This window comes from Amia ocellicauda, chromosome 11 (genome assembly GCF_036373705.1).
Source record: "Amia ocellicauda isolate fAmiCal2 chromosome 11, fAmiCal2.hap1, whole genome shotgun sequence".
Lineage (NCBI taxonomy): Eukaryota > Metazoa > Chordata > Actinopteri > Amiiformes > Amiidae > Amia > Amia ocellicauda.
Window position 1 is genome coordinate 21,501,386 of NC_089860.1, and position 16,311 is coordinate 21,517,696.

Consider the following 16,311-nt stretch of genomic DNA (forward strand, 5'->3'; position numbering starts at 1 on the left):
TAAACGTGTCTAAGGGAGGAGGACATGTCATACGGGACCATGGGCCAAATATAGATTGAAGTGTAGTGAACTGTGGTAAAATACAGTAAGGTGCAGTGTAGTGTGGTGTAGCATGGTAAAAACATAGTAACAATGTGGTAAAATATGGTTACAATTATACAAAAAATATAAAATGGAAAAATATGATAAAACGTGTCAAAATAAGGATAGTCCCATGTAGTATTAACTATATATAATTGCCAGTTCCATTTTTCTCAAAAAGGGGGCCGTCACATATTGTTAAAATGTTAAACATTTTGATAAGGCATTCCTGCTGACAAGCTAGTTTCTTAAAGGCACAGTGTGCTTAAACGTTTGTTTTTTCTGTACATATCATGTTTCCATTGTATTGGTGTGTAGATGACTGTGTGTTTAAAATGTAATTGGTTTGGAGAAAATATAATTGGTTATGTATTGGAATCATGTTTCACTGTTCATATATTAGGCTCTTTGGTGAAAACTGTTGGACATATTCATAAATAGAAATGCCAAAAAATTCAAATTGACATTACTTTGATAGGGGGAAAGTAACAGGATAGTCAGAGAAACTGGACATTTATTAAAAACAAAAACTTTACAGGCCCCAGAGCTCCTGACACCTAAGTCAAGAACTGGGGATTCATGATTATTCATAAACTTTTATAGGCTTAAAAGGGACAAATACAAAGAAATTAATATAAAATGATAATAATGTTGCACACTTTAGTGCATTCAGTATCAACTGAGTTCTCATCCATGGTTTTCCATCTTGCAGTATTGGTAACCCCTCATTAAATCCTCCTGTTTGCAAATGCACAAACCTTGTATAAGCTAAATATAAAAAAAAACTCTAGTAACAATTAGTTTTACATCTTATGCAATGTTGAGAAGGGTTAATTTAATAGATAGTAACACCTTTACACACACCTTTGATCACCCAATCCACAATGCCCTGTTCACCACCACTCTCCCTAAACTGCAACTATGTTTCACCCTTACTTATACTGGATGGAGATGTCTTCAGAGAGAGGAAGAGGTTGCCAGCACATCACCTCATCCTGACTGTTTCCCAATTTTAACCCTCTCCTTATGTGACCTGGCTTGTAGGAGAACAGTTTCAGTATGCTGTAGTACATTTACTCCAGAGATAAGAAAGATCAATTTTGTTTTTTACTGTTTTGTCAGTTTCCGATGTTCATATTTAGTTTCTTTGTGTATCAAAAATAGAATGTCTTCAAGCTTGGTTATGTTTCTGGTTTGGGAAATCTCTTTGACTGAACACTTTGTTCCTGTCAATATCAATATAAATATCTCAGCTTTAATAAATGATCATCAAAATGTGGGAAGGTAATGTTAGGTAAAGAAGGACACCATTACTTTGAGTATCCAGTATTTGTTGAATGGTTCATCCAGATTCATCCATTGAAACATGCTTACCTTGAGTTCTGAACTTTGCGAGTTGTATTCTGTTTGCATAACCTGGTCACTGACTAGTAATATAAACAAGGTATTGCACATTTCAATGTATAGGCCTGTATTCATGTCTTTATGTGAGTGTGCTTTTTAAAATCTTAAGCACATGTAGTCACAGCTTAAAAAACTACTAAGAATAATGGCAAGACACAAAATGGACAATTGGTTTCACTCAAGGACAGTTGTTCAAGTATTGTTCACTTTCCAATCTATAGTAAATTAAAAGCAGGGGAATTTTTACATATTAATGGGTATTTTTATATACAACACATACAGGTTAATGGAAAATTGAACAAGGCAAGATGAAAAAAAAATAGACATAAATTAAAAAGCATGAAATTAAAAGCTATAGTGTCTTCAAATGCTTTTGTAAGGAAGGTGTGATAACCAAATCTTTATTATTATGCAGTTACAGACTTAATTTCCCTAATCATAGTGACCAAACCCCAGTGACACTGCTGCATCTTAGTGGTTTACCAGACACATGAAGAGTTTAGAAGGTGGGCCACTTGTCCACAGCAACAAAGCCGGTGTTGACTTTTCCCATAGAGAAGAAGTTATTTATGATACCTGTAAATAATCAAGATTCAACTACATTGGGAGTGTCCACTCACTTACTATCCACTTTACTTTTGGGGAGGTGGTGTATACCTACCTATTCTCTGACTTTACTTAATAGTTGTTTGTCTTTCAAATTCCTGGTTTAATATTTGCAAGTTATTTGTTGTTGATTTTCGTAAAAAACGCTTTGCTATGAGTTCTTCATGCCTGGAGGTGAAGTTTGCCGCAGCAGTGTTTTTCTATGGGGCAATGCCCTAATATATACAACTCTGCAGATAATGCCAGGAAAAACATATTTGCCAGGGGATTTCAATGCAGCATTAACAATTAATTTTCAGGTAAGGACAAAATTGAGAGAAACAATACAATATCAAAGGTGTCGTATGAGGATAAGTCTGCTGTTTAATTACAAGTTATGTTACTTTTCTTCCCAAATGTCAGGAACTGTACAAAAGTAGCTAGGTATTTACACACACACAAAATAATTAAAGTATAATGGCATTACCTCAAAGCAATTACAATTCTGTTTCAAACTCCCATATTGTTCATTCCGCAAAATAAAGTCTTATGGCAAAACAATTTTGTAATCAGATGTAATGCTTTGCTGACTTCAGTTAATACAACAAACACCCTTGCCTTCTCCATGCCTTTGAATATAAAATTCTTTAATTTTCAAATTGCTTTACACCAGAAAGCACCTTATGCAATTTATTACTGTAAATAAAATCCATGAGTTTAAAATAATCTAAACTACATTGTCATATAAAAATCTGAAAATACCTTAAATATAAGTACACTCCCATTCAAAAGTTTGAGGTCAATTACATTTCCTTGTTTTCGAAAGAAAATAAAAGTTTTTGTCCATTAAAATAACATCAAATTGATCAGAAATACAGTGTAGATATTGTTAATGTTGTACATGACTATTGTAGGTGGAAACAGCTGATTTGTAATGGAATATCTACATAGGCGTACAGAGGCCCATCATCAGCAACCATCAGTCCTGTGTTCCACTGGCACATTGTGTTTGCTAATCCAAGTTTATCATTTTAAAAGGCTAATTGATCATTAGAAAACCCTTTTGCAATTATGTTAGCACAGCTGAAAACTGTTGTGCTGATTAAAATAAAACTGTCCTTCTTTAGACTAGTTGAGTATCTGGAGCATCAGCAATTGTGGGTTCGATTACAGGCTCAAAATGGCCAGAAACAAAGAACTTTCTTCTGAAACTCATCAGTCTATTCTTGTTCTGAGAAATTAAGGCTATTCCAAGCGAGAAATTGCCAAGAAACTGAAGATCTCATACAGCACTGTGTACAACTCCCTTCACAGAACAGCGCAAACTGGCTCTGACCAGAATAGAAAGAGGAGTGGGAGGCCCCGGTGCACAACTGAGCAAGAGGACAAATACATTAGAGTGTCTAAGAGATGCCTCACAGGTGCTCAACTGGCAGCTTCATTAAATAGTCCCCGCAAAACACCAGTCTCAACGTCAACAGTGAAGAGGCGACTCCGAGATGCTGGCCTTCTAGGCAGAGTTGCATAGAAAAAGCCAAATCTCAGACTGGCCAATAAAAAGAAAAGATTATGATGAGCAAAAGAACACAGACACTGGACAGAGGAAGATTGCAAAAAAGTGTTATGGACAGATGAATCTAAGTTTGAGGTGTTCAGATCACAAAGAAGAACATTCATGAGATACAGACCAAATGGAAAGATGCTGGAGGAGTGCATGACACCATCTGTCAAGCATGGTGGAGGCAATGTGATGGTCTGGGGGTGCTTTGGTGGTGGTAAAGTGGGAGATGTGTACAGGGTAAAAGGGATCTTGATGAAGGAAGGCTATCACTCAATTTTGCAATGCCATGCCATACCCTGAGGATGGCTCTTGATTGGAGCCTATTTCCTCCTACAACAGCACAATGACCCAAAGCACAGCTCCAAACTATGCAAGAACTATTTAGGGAAGAAGCAGTCAGCTGGTATTCTGTCTATAATGGAGTGGCCAGCATAGTCACCGGATCTCAACCCTATTGAGCTGTTGTGGGAGCAGCTTGACCGTATTGGAACGTAAGAAGTGCCCATCAAGCCAATCCAAGTTGTGGGAGGTGTTTCAGGAAACATGAGGTGAAATCTCTTCAGATTTCCTCAACAAACTGACAACTAATGCCAAAGGTCTGCAAGGCTGTAATTGCTGCAAATGGAGGATTCTTTGACGAAAGCAAAGTTAGAAGGACACAATTATTATTTCAATTAAAAATAATTATTTCTAACCCTGTCAATGACTATATTTCCTATTCAAACTCATTTAATGTACATTTTCGTGGAAATCAAGGACATTTCTAAATGATCCCAAACTTTTGAACAGTAGTGTATATCTAATGAAAAATTAAAAACCAAGTTGGAAAGTTTGGATTTCAAGAGTGTTTACAATCCTGTGTATGCATATCTCTCTCTATGTTTTTGTACAGTAGTAGCTATAAACAGAGATTTGTGTTATGTCGGGATTTTCACTGTATACATCTTTAATGCCTATCGTGACACACATGTTCTAGTGCTTTCAGTTCTATACCAAGTGAGTTACTGCTTTTTAAAAAGGGACATAATTATTCACCACACACTCCATGATTGTAAATCCATAACACTTTATTGTGCTGTGGCAGCAGGTCACTTGATGTCAAATTTACACTCACCTAAAGGATTATTAGGAACACCTGTTCAATTTCTCATGAATGCAATTATCTAACCAACCAATCACATGGCAGTTGCTTCAATGCATTTAGGGGTGTGGTCCTGGTCAAGACAATCTCCTGAACTCCAAACTGAATGTCTGAATGGGAAAGAAAGGTGATTTAAGCAATTTTGAGCGTGGCATGGTTGTTGGTGCCAGACGGGCCGGTCTGAGTATTTCACAATCTGCTCAGTTACTGGGATTTTCACGCACAACCATTTCTAGGGTTTACAAAGAATGGTGTGAAAAGGGAAAAACATCCAGTATGCGGCAGTCCTGTGGGCGAAAATGCCTTGTTGATGCTAGAGGTCAGAGGAGAATGGGCCGACTGATTCAAGCTGATAGAAGAGCAACTTTGACTGAAATAACCACTCGTTACAACCGAGGTATGCAGAAAAGCATTTGTGAAGCCACAACACGTACAACCTTGAGGCGGATGGGCTACAACAACAGAAGACCCCACCGGGTACCACTCATCTCCACTACAAATAGGAAAAAGAGGCTACAATTTGCACAAGCTCACCAAAATTGGACAGTTGAAGACTGGAAAAATGTTGCCTGGTCTGATGAGTCTCCATTTCTGTTGAGACATTCAGATGGTAGAGTCAGAATTTGGCGTAAACAGAATGAGAACATGGATCCATCATGCCTTGTTACCACTGTGCAGGCTGGTGGTGGTGGTGTAATGGTGTGGGGGATGTTTTCTTGGCACACTTTAGGCCCCTTAGTGCCAATTGGGCATCGTTTAAATGCCACGGCCTACCTGAGCATTGTTTCTGACCATGTCCATCCCTTTATGACCACCATGTACCCATCCTCTGATGGCTAATTCCAGCAGGATAATGCACCATGTCACAAAGGTCGAATCATTTCAAATTGGTTTCTTGAACATGACAATGAGTTCACTGTACTAAACTGGCCCCCACAGTCACCAGATCTCAACCCAATAGAGCATCTTTGGGATGTGGTGGAATGGGAGCTTCGTGCCCTGGATGTGCATCCCACAAATCTCCATCAACTGCAAGATGCTATCCTATCAATATGGGCCAACATTTCTAAAGAATGCTTTCAGCACCTTGTTGAATCAATGCCACGTAGAATTAAGGCAGTTCTGAAGGCGAAAGGGGGTCAAACACAGTATTAGTATGGTGTTCCTAATAATCCTTTAGGTGAGTGTAAGTAGATTGATTAAAAATGAAGAAAGATTCCTGTGTACAAATACACAAAAGAGCTTGTTCCCATTTACTGGAGTCAATCATTTTGGGATGTTGTTGATCTTGTGATGGCAACTCTGTGTATCTTCAAGACCCTAAAAATATTTCACCTATATACAAAATGTAGTATTACACAAATTAGACCTAACCTTACACTTTCATGTCTTAAAACAGACTTTGTGTCATAGGTTGAAGTGGCCATAGAAATATGGAGACGAGATGTAAGTTTAAATCTTCAAATCATATTCTTTATCTGAATAGATGCAATTCAATGTACAGTGTAAACTGGGTGGAGAAAAAATAATTACAGAGATACATACTACGAAACTACAATTTCTTGGTTATTTTATATTAAAATAAATGGTAGTTCTATGTTGTGTAGTTATTGTTGTTATTGTTTAAAATACAGGTTTATGTTCAACAAAATGTGTGGTACTGTGTGGCAGTGTATGTCACTACATACTGAGGAGTATAACATCAATCACACATAGAATAGATATTAGTTATACCGGCTGTTTTCTGCAAGCCTAGCGATGGTATGCTTGAATCTTCCCCCTTCCTCTTTTTTAGATGTCTAGCTGGCTGAGCTTTAGAAAATGAATAATAAAGACTTGATTTAAAACCTTTTTTTATTATTTAGATATAACCATTACAGCAGATTTATAAAAATGTTTAAACATACATTATTTTGTATTGTATTTCCATTTGTTTGACCTTAAAAAGCCAGATAATAACCATTAGTCTAGTGCACAGTAATTATCCTTTGTTGTTTCTTTTTTTTTTCTTTTTTTTTTAATTTAATTTGGTTACTGGAATGCATTTTTTTCTTGATTAGATTTTACACTATAATAGCATAATCATACATGTTGTAGAGCTTCTATGAATAACATTTCATCCTAAAATAAGCAGCAAAGAAACTCTGGCTTAACATACAGTGTTTGGCAGTGTACCCCATTGATTCTGTGACATATTTATTTCTAGCTGTTGTGCTTGGCACAGGAAATGTTCTCGAGTTACATAACCTTGCGCATAATCACCCCATAAGATAATATAATAGCCTGTTATTACTGCAGTCGACTGCCATTCCAAAAGGAAAAGGGCAAGCGATCACGGGAAGGCCAAAAACATCTATCTATAGACACGACACAGAGAGAGAAAAATGATTGTTTGCACATGTCCAAACAAGATGAGCTAAATTGGGCAATTGGGATTAAGGTGGGGTATAATGCTCATTGCCTGCAGTACCAGTGGATATCCAATAATATCAAAAGCTTAATGGAAATTTAGTTTTACAGATATAATCTGGAACAAAAAATATAACAGCTACACAAATACTGGCAAAATGTATTGAGAACCTAAGTGTCTTCCTCAGACCCTCAATTTTATGCAATAGGTTTGATATTTTTAGTAACAAAACTATTTTCTGAAAAGTAGATGACAAACATTTATCTTTATTACTACTTAAATCCTAAGCCCAACCTCTAACTGTACTCTCACCTCCACCTATATGATAAAGTTCTTTGCTCAAGGGTACAACAGCAGTGTCCCCCACCTGGGATTGAACCCATGATGCTCTACTCAGGAATCAAGAGCCCACTTGTCTGTCGACAACCTTTACCTCAACTTTACTTCAAAAATAACTTTGTGGTTTAATTTACTTTGACTTATGTGTGACTCTTGTCAGCATCTAAAGCTCACATTTCTCTCTGTCTTCTCAATGGGTTTTAAGTTTAGAAATTTGCCCCATAAGGACCAGGATACAGTGAAGGAGAAACAACTGAAATTAAACTTCGATTCCAGTAGTCAAGTTTTTTCCGATTCTGGAAAACTGGTCCCTTGTGTCCAATTAGCAATCATGGGCAATGATGACTGCACTTATAGGGTGTCCAGAACCAGGAATAGTGTATTTTCATAAATATCAATAATATTCCAGACCTAAAAGTAGATTGATACAGTATTCAAACATCAAAGGTTTGAAAATAATTAACACTTCAAAAACAGAAAAAGAAAACACTTGGATTAATATGTATTAAACTGGAAGTTTTTTGTTGTTGTTAATTCACACTTAGTTTAGAGGCTTTGTCATTGCAATTAGATGAAAGCGGAATAAAAGACCAAAGGCATTGATAAAATCAGAGGAGCAATCCTTTCAGTAAATATATTTTATAACATGAACTTAAAGCATATGCATAATGCATTTTGTCCTTTCAATGGTATTTTAATGTGAGCATGTGTTAAACTGAGAAACACTCAGCAGGATTTTATTAATCATTTAAGGCACTTTTGTTTGTAAAAATTAAGTAGTTTATGTAAAGGTTTTTAAATCTAATCTGAATTTAAATCTCAGTTTAGGATTCCCTCAGTCATTCGCAGTACAGAGAGATTAATATCATGCATATGTTCTGCTGTAAAGAACAAAGAATAAAGGAAGTGATTACAAAATGTTACTTTAAAAAATACAGTTGTGAAGCATTAATTATTTCTACAAAATACACAGAGAATCACTTTATTAAAACTATACTGTAATTAAAAAATATAAAAACTTTGGAACACAGTTAAATAACATACCATCGCACCACATGTATTAGTCTTGAACTGCATTGTTTAGAGGCCACTAAATTTAAAGGCCACACATTTCTCTAAAATTTGTCAGTGATTTGGTAAACTACTCTCAGTATACACAGTATATTTCTGTTATAATCCAGACACCAGGTTTAGAGATAACAACAGCACAGAGAACTTTACAGAGAACAAAATTTGCAGCAGGGCAGTTGATAAAATACAAAAAATGTAAAGAAAATGTTTTGCATGTGTGGTTTCACAGCCTAATTGTGCTCTATAAAAAGCTGTAGTGTTTCTTTGAGCCATCGTTTTTACTTCCCAGGAAAGACGAAGTGAAAGGTTACATGGACATGCTCTCTGGTATCTTGGTGCCACACTAATCCTGAGCACTTCATTAAAAGTACAGCAGAATATCCAATGTGTCAACTGCAGGACACACTAGTCTAACCTGTTACAGCTCCAAAATCATATGTTAACTGCAGGACATACCAGTCTAACCTGTTATCTCAGACTTTCACATAGTGTGTGTTTTATGGAGAGTAGAATTTTTTCTTAATTAAATATTAGTGATTTGTATTCAGAATTGTACCACTTGCAAATGTTTATTGTTTTTGATTATTTATGAAAGTCACCATACACTTACTTGTAAAGCAGTCTCAGCCATTAATAATAGATCTCAGCATTGAGAAATCAGATCATATTTTGAAAAATAAAATGTAAACTGAATCACATCAAAACTCAAACATAAATAGAAACTTCTATTCTATTCATACCCTAGAATACATGTTAAATATTATCATACCAGGATCATTGTGTCAGTGTTAAACTATTCTGCTATAAATATTGACCTCTTTAAGCTTCTGTTTAAAAATCTAAGTACTGTTATCCAAATAGCTTATGATTTTAATATACACACCATTAGTCAATAAAATCAACCCTGGTTTACCTTCTGTAAGCTTTAGCCCCATCTTCTGGCTGACCATTAGAAATGCAGGAATGTGGGCGTCTCTTACTGGTTTGCCCTGTTTCTTGCTTTCTGCTGTAATCTCACTCTGTTGACCCTGTGTGTCAGACTGCATTAATACAGACACCAAACATACAGCAAACATGCGTTTTACAGTCACACATCTCACTGTGTTTCTCGCTGTCCTTAATTTACTCTTGTATGAAATACAACCAGTACTGGTTCCTGTTTAAATTTACATTGCCATGAAATAATGCTCAGATGTGCCTCAATAAGTAAACATTTAGCTTTATCACTACATATATATATCACTCTGTATTTTCAGGGGGGGTGGGAAGTAGACTTCTTTCAACCATGTCTCTCTCACTTAGGGTTTGGAAAGTAAAGTATATTGTAAAAATGGTAAAATGACAGCTCTTCATCCTGTACCTCTTACAACACAGCTCATATCATGTCTGTGCACTGTCCAGGTGTTCATCTCAAGCTAATATTAATATTAATATATAGCTAAGCACAGAAAGCAAAACTAGATAGGGGAAATGTTCCTGAATAATACAGAACTGGAAACGGAGCACTCCCATTTCACATATGTGCAAGTAAGGTTTATGATATTTTTAAGCTACAGCCTTGTACAGCACATCTCATGGGATATGAGCCATCGAGATCGTTCTTGCTATGCTAAATTTGAATTACGGACAAATTGGCTGTTATTGCATCCCACACAGCCTCGGTGCGTCTGCCTTGTGATTAATTGCATTTTAACGATGACACATGCTGCTCCCTGGAAATCTGTTGAATGCGAGGGCCAATCGGTGCAAGACATCACTCAAGCTCATATCCCAGTGTGTAGGCCAAGAACTCAGTGAAGCCTCATCCATTTGAGGACCCCTATGGAAAGGTGCCGGTGTGCTGGACAGTGGAGTTTGCTGACTCATCCTTTGGCTGTGGTCACCATGCCTTAGCTGCAGCAGACATTGATGGATTATCTCTGCCTTTTATTTACTTGTTGTTGTTTTTTTACATTCCTAATTAACTCCTATTATTAATGAAGGCATCATTAGAGTTCTGATTGAAGCCAGGAGCTCTTCTCACTGACTCACTGATGATTTGCTTGAGATAAAACCCTCTTTCGACAGTCTGTCTCACGTGGGTCAGGTTAAGAACTTCCCCGTGTTGTGCACTGCAGCAACTTAAAATCATATGCAGTTAAGAAGGTTGGGCCATCCAGATTAACTGGTTAGGTGAATATGGAAGAATAAATGTAGTTAAAGAAAGGAAAACCTCCATAATGTTGCATCTGGGTCAGTGCATCACTCCTTGGTTTGCTTTCTGTTTCTGTGCTTTCTGCCCTGGACCTTGTGGGATGCATTTTCCTTGTGCTCCTTTTCAACCAAGGCCCGCAGCTCTGGAATAAACCTGTGAGAATACCAAAACAGCTTACATTAATTAAGTGGAGATGTACATTTATTCTGACAATGCTGTTCAAAATAAACTCTTCAATTTCCTGACCTCTCTGGAAAACAGTCCTTTGTGAAATAACAGTGGGAGAGCATATCTCGGAGCAGGACGTCCTGTCAGCAGGGTCAATCTGGAAACAAGACTGACACACAGGAAAGACCTAATTACAGGAGTAACCCTAACCCTCAACCTTTGCTTTTTATGTATGGAAAATTCCTTGTAACATTTGAAATGCCATTCGCATGAAGCACTGAAAACAATCCCAAACCGTGATGAAGGTGCAATCATAGTTTGCATGTTTCATTATAATTAATATGCATTCATGTCTTTATGTTGGCACCCACACAGGATATATTAAATCATTGTTTAAAACGGACTCGGTGATCCAATGAGTGTAAAACTAAAATATTACACTTACATCCAGCATATCAGCAAGAAGGGGAGTGACCCTGTAGTATTTCTTCCTTGGTTTTCTGGGGAGCTGCAGCTTGGGGAGATGCGTGACACAAAAGCTGGGTTTCTGGCTGTAAAGATTCTTCTGATGAGGTGTCAAGGGCCCTGAAATTTAAAAAACAAAACAAAACAAAAAACAGACGCAATTTCAGGAATGTCAAAAAGACTGGAGTTACAGAATTATGATGTTATGTTTCAATCTATATAATCACAGATCCCGGTGACCACAGATACTAGTGAGTTTGCCATTTCTATTTGGGCAACAGTCACACATTCTGTCTTGTTTGTAATATCCTGTATCATTATTGTTCGTCAGCTCCAGCGCTCTTCCTGGGAGACAGTAGAACTTCATCAGACAAAGACATGCTTTTCTATGGGCATGGAAACTACATGCGCTAATGGTGACCATCACTGCAAGAAACTGACCCAATGTTTTAATACTTGTCTGCTAGAAGTCTTTTTAGCTCATAGATGTGTAGTAAGTGGGCTGTGATGACGAGGTTCCTTTCTGAGCCAACATCCTGATTTAGAATGCAAAGACAGCAGGCAAGCTTGAGAATGAAATATTCCTCCCAAGCAAAGCTGTTTACACATGCAAGTCACCCACGCTAGCCTCTGTTGTTTTGCACCATCAATGACTGGTCTATAACCACACAGCCAATGTGAGACAGTTCACACTAGCTTCTTTCAATTCCCTGACAAATCCTTTGACTGATGACATCAGACGCCCTTCATATGTTTCCTTTGGCGTTTGTCAAGATTTAGGTGCTGCATTGTTTTGTGACAGTCAGCCTTATAATTAAATGATGAGCCTGCACACATTTTTAAATGTACGTAAACTGCCACGGGTGAAATTATGAAGGTAGGAAGTATAGCTACATGGCTTTCAGATGGACAGTGATACACATGGAGGGGGCTTTATTCAGACTTTCCCTTTCTAATATTGGCATAACAGTGCGGTCTGGAATGAATAATTTTGGCGGCACCATGACCGTATTGTAAATAGATGTGTCAGGCAGTCAGACAGATTTGTTGTATCTGCTGCACAAAAGAGGTACTCTGTTGTGTATTTGACATTATTGCTCGTGCTGTGCTAATGGCTCCCTCTTTTATTGACACACTGTCATTACCACAAAAAAGGCTTTGGAGCAGAGAGGCTTACACAGAATGACTGGGGAGCTGAGTAGCGTTGAATTTTCTGAGCCTGCACAGCCTTCTGAGTAATGATCTGGAAACTAATAAGATCAAAGATTTTTTCTTTAATAGAGAAGAATCCAATTTTCCCGGAGAGGCGTCCAACAAATTTCCCTAAAAGGCATGGTTTTACAAATAAAGACCAACACAAAATTATTGAATCTCTATTCCTGGAAGAACCTTGTATTTCTGCTTTGAGCTCAAGCTTTTTCTTTTGTACAGTCCTCACGTTAAATGAAATCTTTGGTCTGGTCTGTTCCTTGGAGGGAAGCATGAACATTACATCATTTAATTCAACACAGGCAGGCTCTCCTGGCAGGCTGGGCTTGAATGAATTTAATTTATAGTAACTGTGGCGGACGCCTGAGTCATTGTCCCAGAGTCCAGGAAAAAGGATGATCTTTTTTTGGAGAAAACCTGTAGGATTATGAGGTAGATTGGATTCCACATAAACACAAGTGCTCCAGGGGTCTCCATACTTAGACAATGAGAGAACATCTGACAAACAGCCTCACTGTGACCTGCTTCCACATACCAGTGACTCTACACCCCTCCCCTAGTGAACTCACCTATTTTAGTCACAATCTTGTGCAACTGACCTAGGTCAGAGGACCCCTTCAAGTAGGCATCACCAGTGGACATCTCCATGATCAAGCAGCCAATGGCCCAGATATCCACAGGTCTGTAGCAGGAGAGAAACACCTGAGAGTCATATGTGAGGTGCATTATATGAAAGCATGGGGAAAACACAACAAAGTAGGGTTAGAATCTGAAACCAAACAAAACTTAAAACATGTGCTATGTTATACTACGGATTCACATGGACTGCCATAGCACAGTAGACCACATTTCTATCTCTGTATTTTGTAATTCAGCCATATTTCATCCACACATTAATTCTACAGTTTCCTCAAATTCCTATTGAATGTGTGCCTGCTGGAACTCACTTGCCATAGATTTTTTTTCCAACAAAGAGCTCCGGGGCACGGTACTATCGTGTGGCCACATATCCCCTGTTGGGCTCAGTTGTTGGCACCAGCAATCGGGGAAAGACGAAATCACACAGCTTCACAGTGCCGGAGCTGGTCACCAACAAATTCTCTGGCTTGATGTCATGATGGATAACCTGTGGGTTGAGACATGGTGATGTAGAGACGCAAAAGCCTTTTAAGAATGCATTGCTGTATAAAGCTAAAGAAGGCAGTGGTTTAAACCTTTCCAATTATATAGTATTTGAGTGACACCTTCATCCTGAATGATTCATATACCCAAACACTGCTTTGCGTAAATTGGATATAGATTTGGAGTACATAAATATACTCAAGTGTCCCTGGGTGCACTGTAGTGGTATTGACAATACGTGCACAATTTAAAGTTACTGTATTTCATTACAGTCAATCTAAATGTAGCATTTCCCTTCACAGCAAGACAGTGAGATGACAGCTCTAGTATTGTTGTGTGTGAGGAGATGCTGGTGGCTGTGCTGTTTTTATCAGATGGTACTTGCATTATTGGAGTGAAGGAATTCCACCGTTCGCAGGACCTGGAAGAGGTACTTCCTGAGTCGCTTGATGTCAAACCCATGGCCAAATTGGTACAGGTCCTCTAAGATGTTGTGGTTGATAAACTCAAAGATGATACATGTGCACCTGTTATAATGGATCACCTCCAACATGCTCACCAGGTTCTCATGGTGAAATTGCTAAAGGCACTAAAAGCCAGAGGGAGAGATGGAAAAGAAAACATGATCTGTGAGAACAAGATCCATTTCTTTCCATATTTTCACCTGCAAAATTCCTGCCTTTGGCAAACTCATATTTCAATTTGGAATAGCTGATATTGTGTTATGTATTCAGAGCTGTGACCTGCGTTTCTGCTTCATTCTTCTTTCAGGCAGATCATTTGATTTTAATTCTGTTCACTGAATATTTCTACATACTGTATATTGCTTATCAATCAAATCAAAGAGTGCTTCTCAATCAATCAATAAATTTTTATTTGTATAGTGCCCTTCTCAGGGTAGCCACAGGGCACTTTACAGACTGGTAAACATACAACAAACGTACAGCAAAATAAAATACATAAATAATACAATAAAGTAATAATAAAAACAGTTGAAGTGATCTAAAATTATGTAAATGAAAATTTAAATAAATTAACCATTAGGCACAGAGGAGAGAAAAACAAATAACTCCTATGGATGGCATGTAGGAGAAAATAAATCTCTTGTAAAATACATCAACATAAAATTATTGAAATATATCTTCAATGATTAATGGCTAGCTTTGATTGAAAAAATAACAAATTAGATGTAGATTGGGGTTTCACATTGAGATCAGTAGATCTATGAGAGAATTAGAAACCACAATGTATTCTTTAAAGGTATATGAAATAAGCAGCTCTAGCTGTTTGAGTAGGAGGCAAGATAGCACAATCTGTGAGGAGAGATTCCAGTTGAATCCAATAAAAAGAACAAGAGCAAGACCTTTCATGGCTGTGTAGGTAGCAGAAGAAATTACAGCTTGTCAGAGAGGATATTAGTTGTCATTGCATTTATTGATGAGCCATCCTACATTTTATAAAGAAAACTGTGGATCTGTTTTAACAGCAAGGAAAATAACCATAAAGACATGAGGTAAGGATGTTGCAATAGAGGTCAGCCCCTGAAATGTTCTTTCCTAAGCACATACTGCCGTTTTATAGTAGTACATTCCAGAAGTCTAGGGGCTAGACCAAATCAAAACTTTAATCTACCTGCAAAATGTGAATTACAAACTTGTACCCTATTGTGTTTTGATTTATGGTAGAAAGTGGCTTTTGACAATAAATGTAAATGTGATAGGATACAGGTTTGTAATTTGTGATTGATTAAGTCATATCCTATACAACATCAGAAATGCTGAATGATACAAGCATTCAAATATATTTTATTTTTCTGGTTTTAGTAGTTACAGCAGTGAAAAGACTTGTCTATGTGCATATGTCGTACAAGACATTCACAGAAAGTTATTTTCATTTAACTTACATTTCTAAATACGTCCTTGTGTATCTGTCATATAAAGTGTTTTGCATTCAGAAACCAGGACTCTGGCCTCTGTCGTTTTTATTATTATTATTAATTTCTTGGCAGACACCCTTATCCAGGGGGACTTACAAAATATAAGTGCAACACACAGTTCAAAAATACAGTGCAGTTCAAGGCATACAACATTACAAATTCCAATTTACATAATACAGTGCAATTCAAAGCATAATACATTTTGCAAATTCCAATTTACACAAGTGAATACAATATATGAGGTCTTACATCCTGGATTGTAAAAGCTGGGTGCAGACAAGATGTTAGGTCACAGTCAAGGACCAAGGGAAAGGGAGCATAGGGGAAATGAAAATAATACGAGCACTAGTAACGCAAGGTAGTATGATAAAGTAGTATGATAAAACATTGTAAAGTGCTGTCTTACAGGAGAGTAAAGGACTAAATTATAAGTACCAGATGAGCCACAGAGTTCTGGATGAGCTGGAGCGGCGGGTAGTAGTTGCAGGCAGGCCGGCCAGGAGGGAGTTGCAGTAGTCCAGGCAGAAGAGGATCAGTGACTGGACGAGCAGCTGAGTCAAGTAGTTGGTGAGGAAGGGACGGATTCAGCGTATGTTGCGCAAGAAGAATCTGCAGGTGCGTGTCA

The 16,311-nt window shown here is 37.6% G+C and overlaps 1 protein-coding gene across 1 annotated transcript; it reads right to left on the reverse strand.

Moving 5' to 3' along the window:
- Positions 1–10,833: 10,833 nt before the first annotated feature.
- Positions 10,834–14,444, reverse strand: LOC136762737 (cyclin-dependent kinase-like 3). The gene is given in 8 exon segments (XM_066716296.1): positions 10,834–10,939; positions 11,033–11,079; positions 11,082–11,123; positions 11,400–11,539; positions 13,198–13,310; positions 13,576–13,754; positions 14,136–14,330; positions 14,415–14,444. Coding segments are annotated over 8 exon segments (852 nt in total).
- Positions 14,445–16,311: the final 1,867 nt, after the last annotated feature.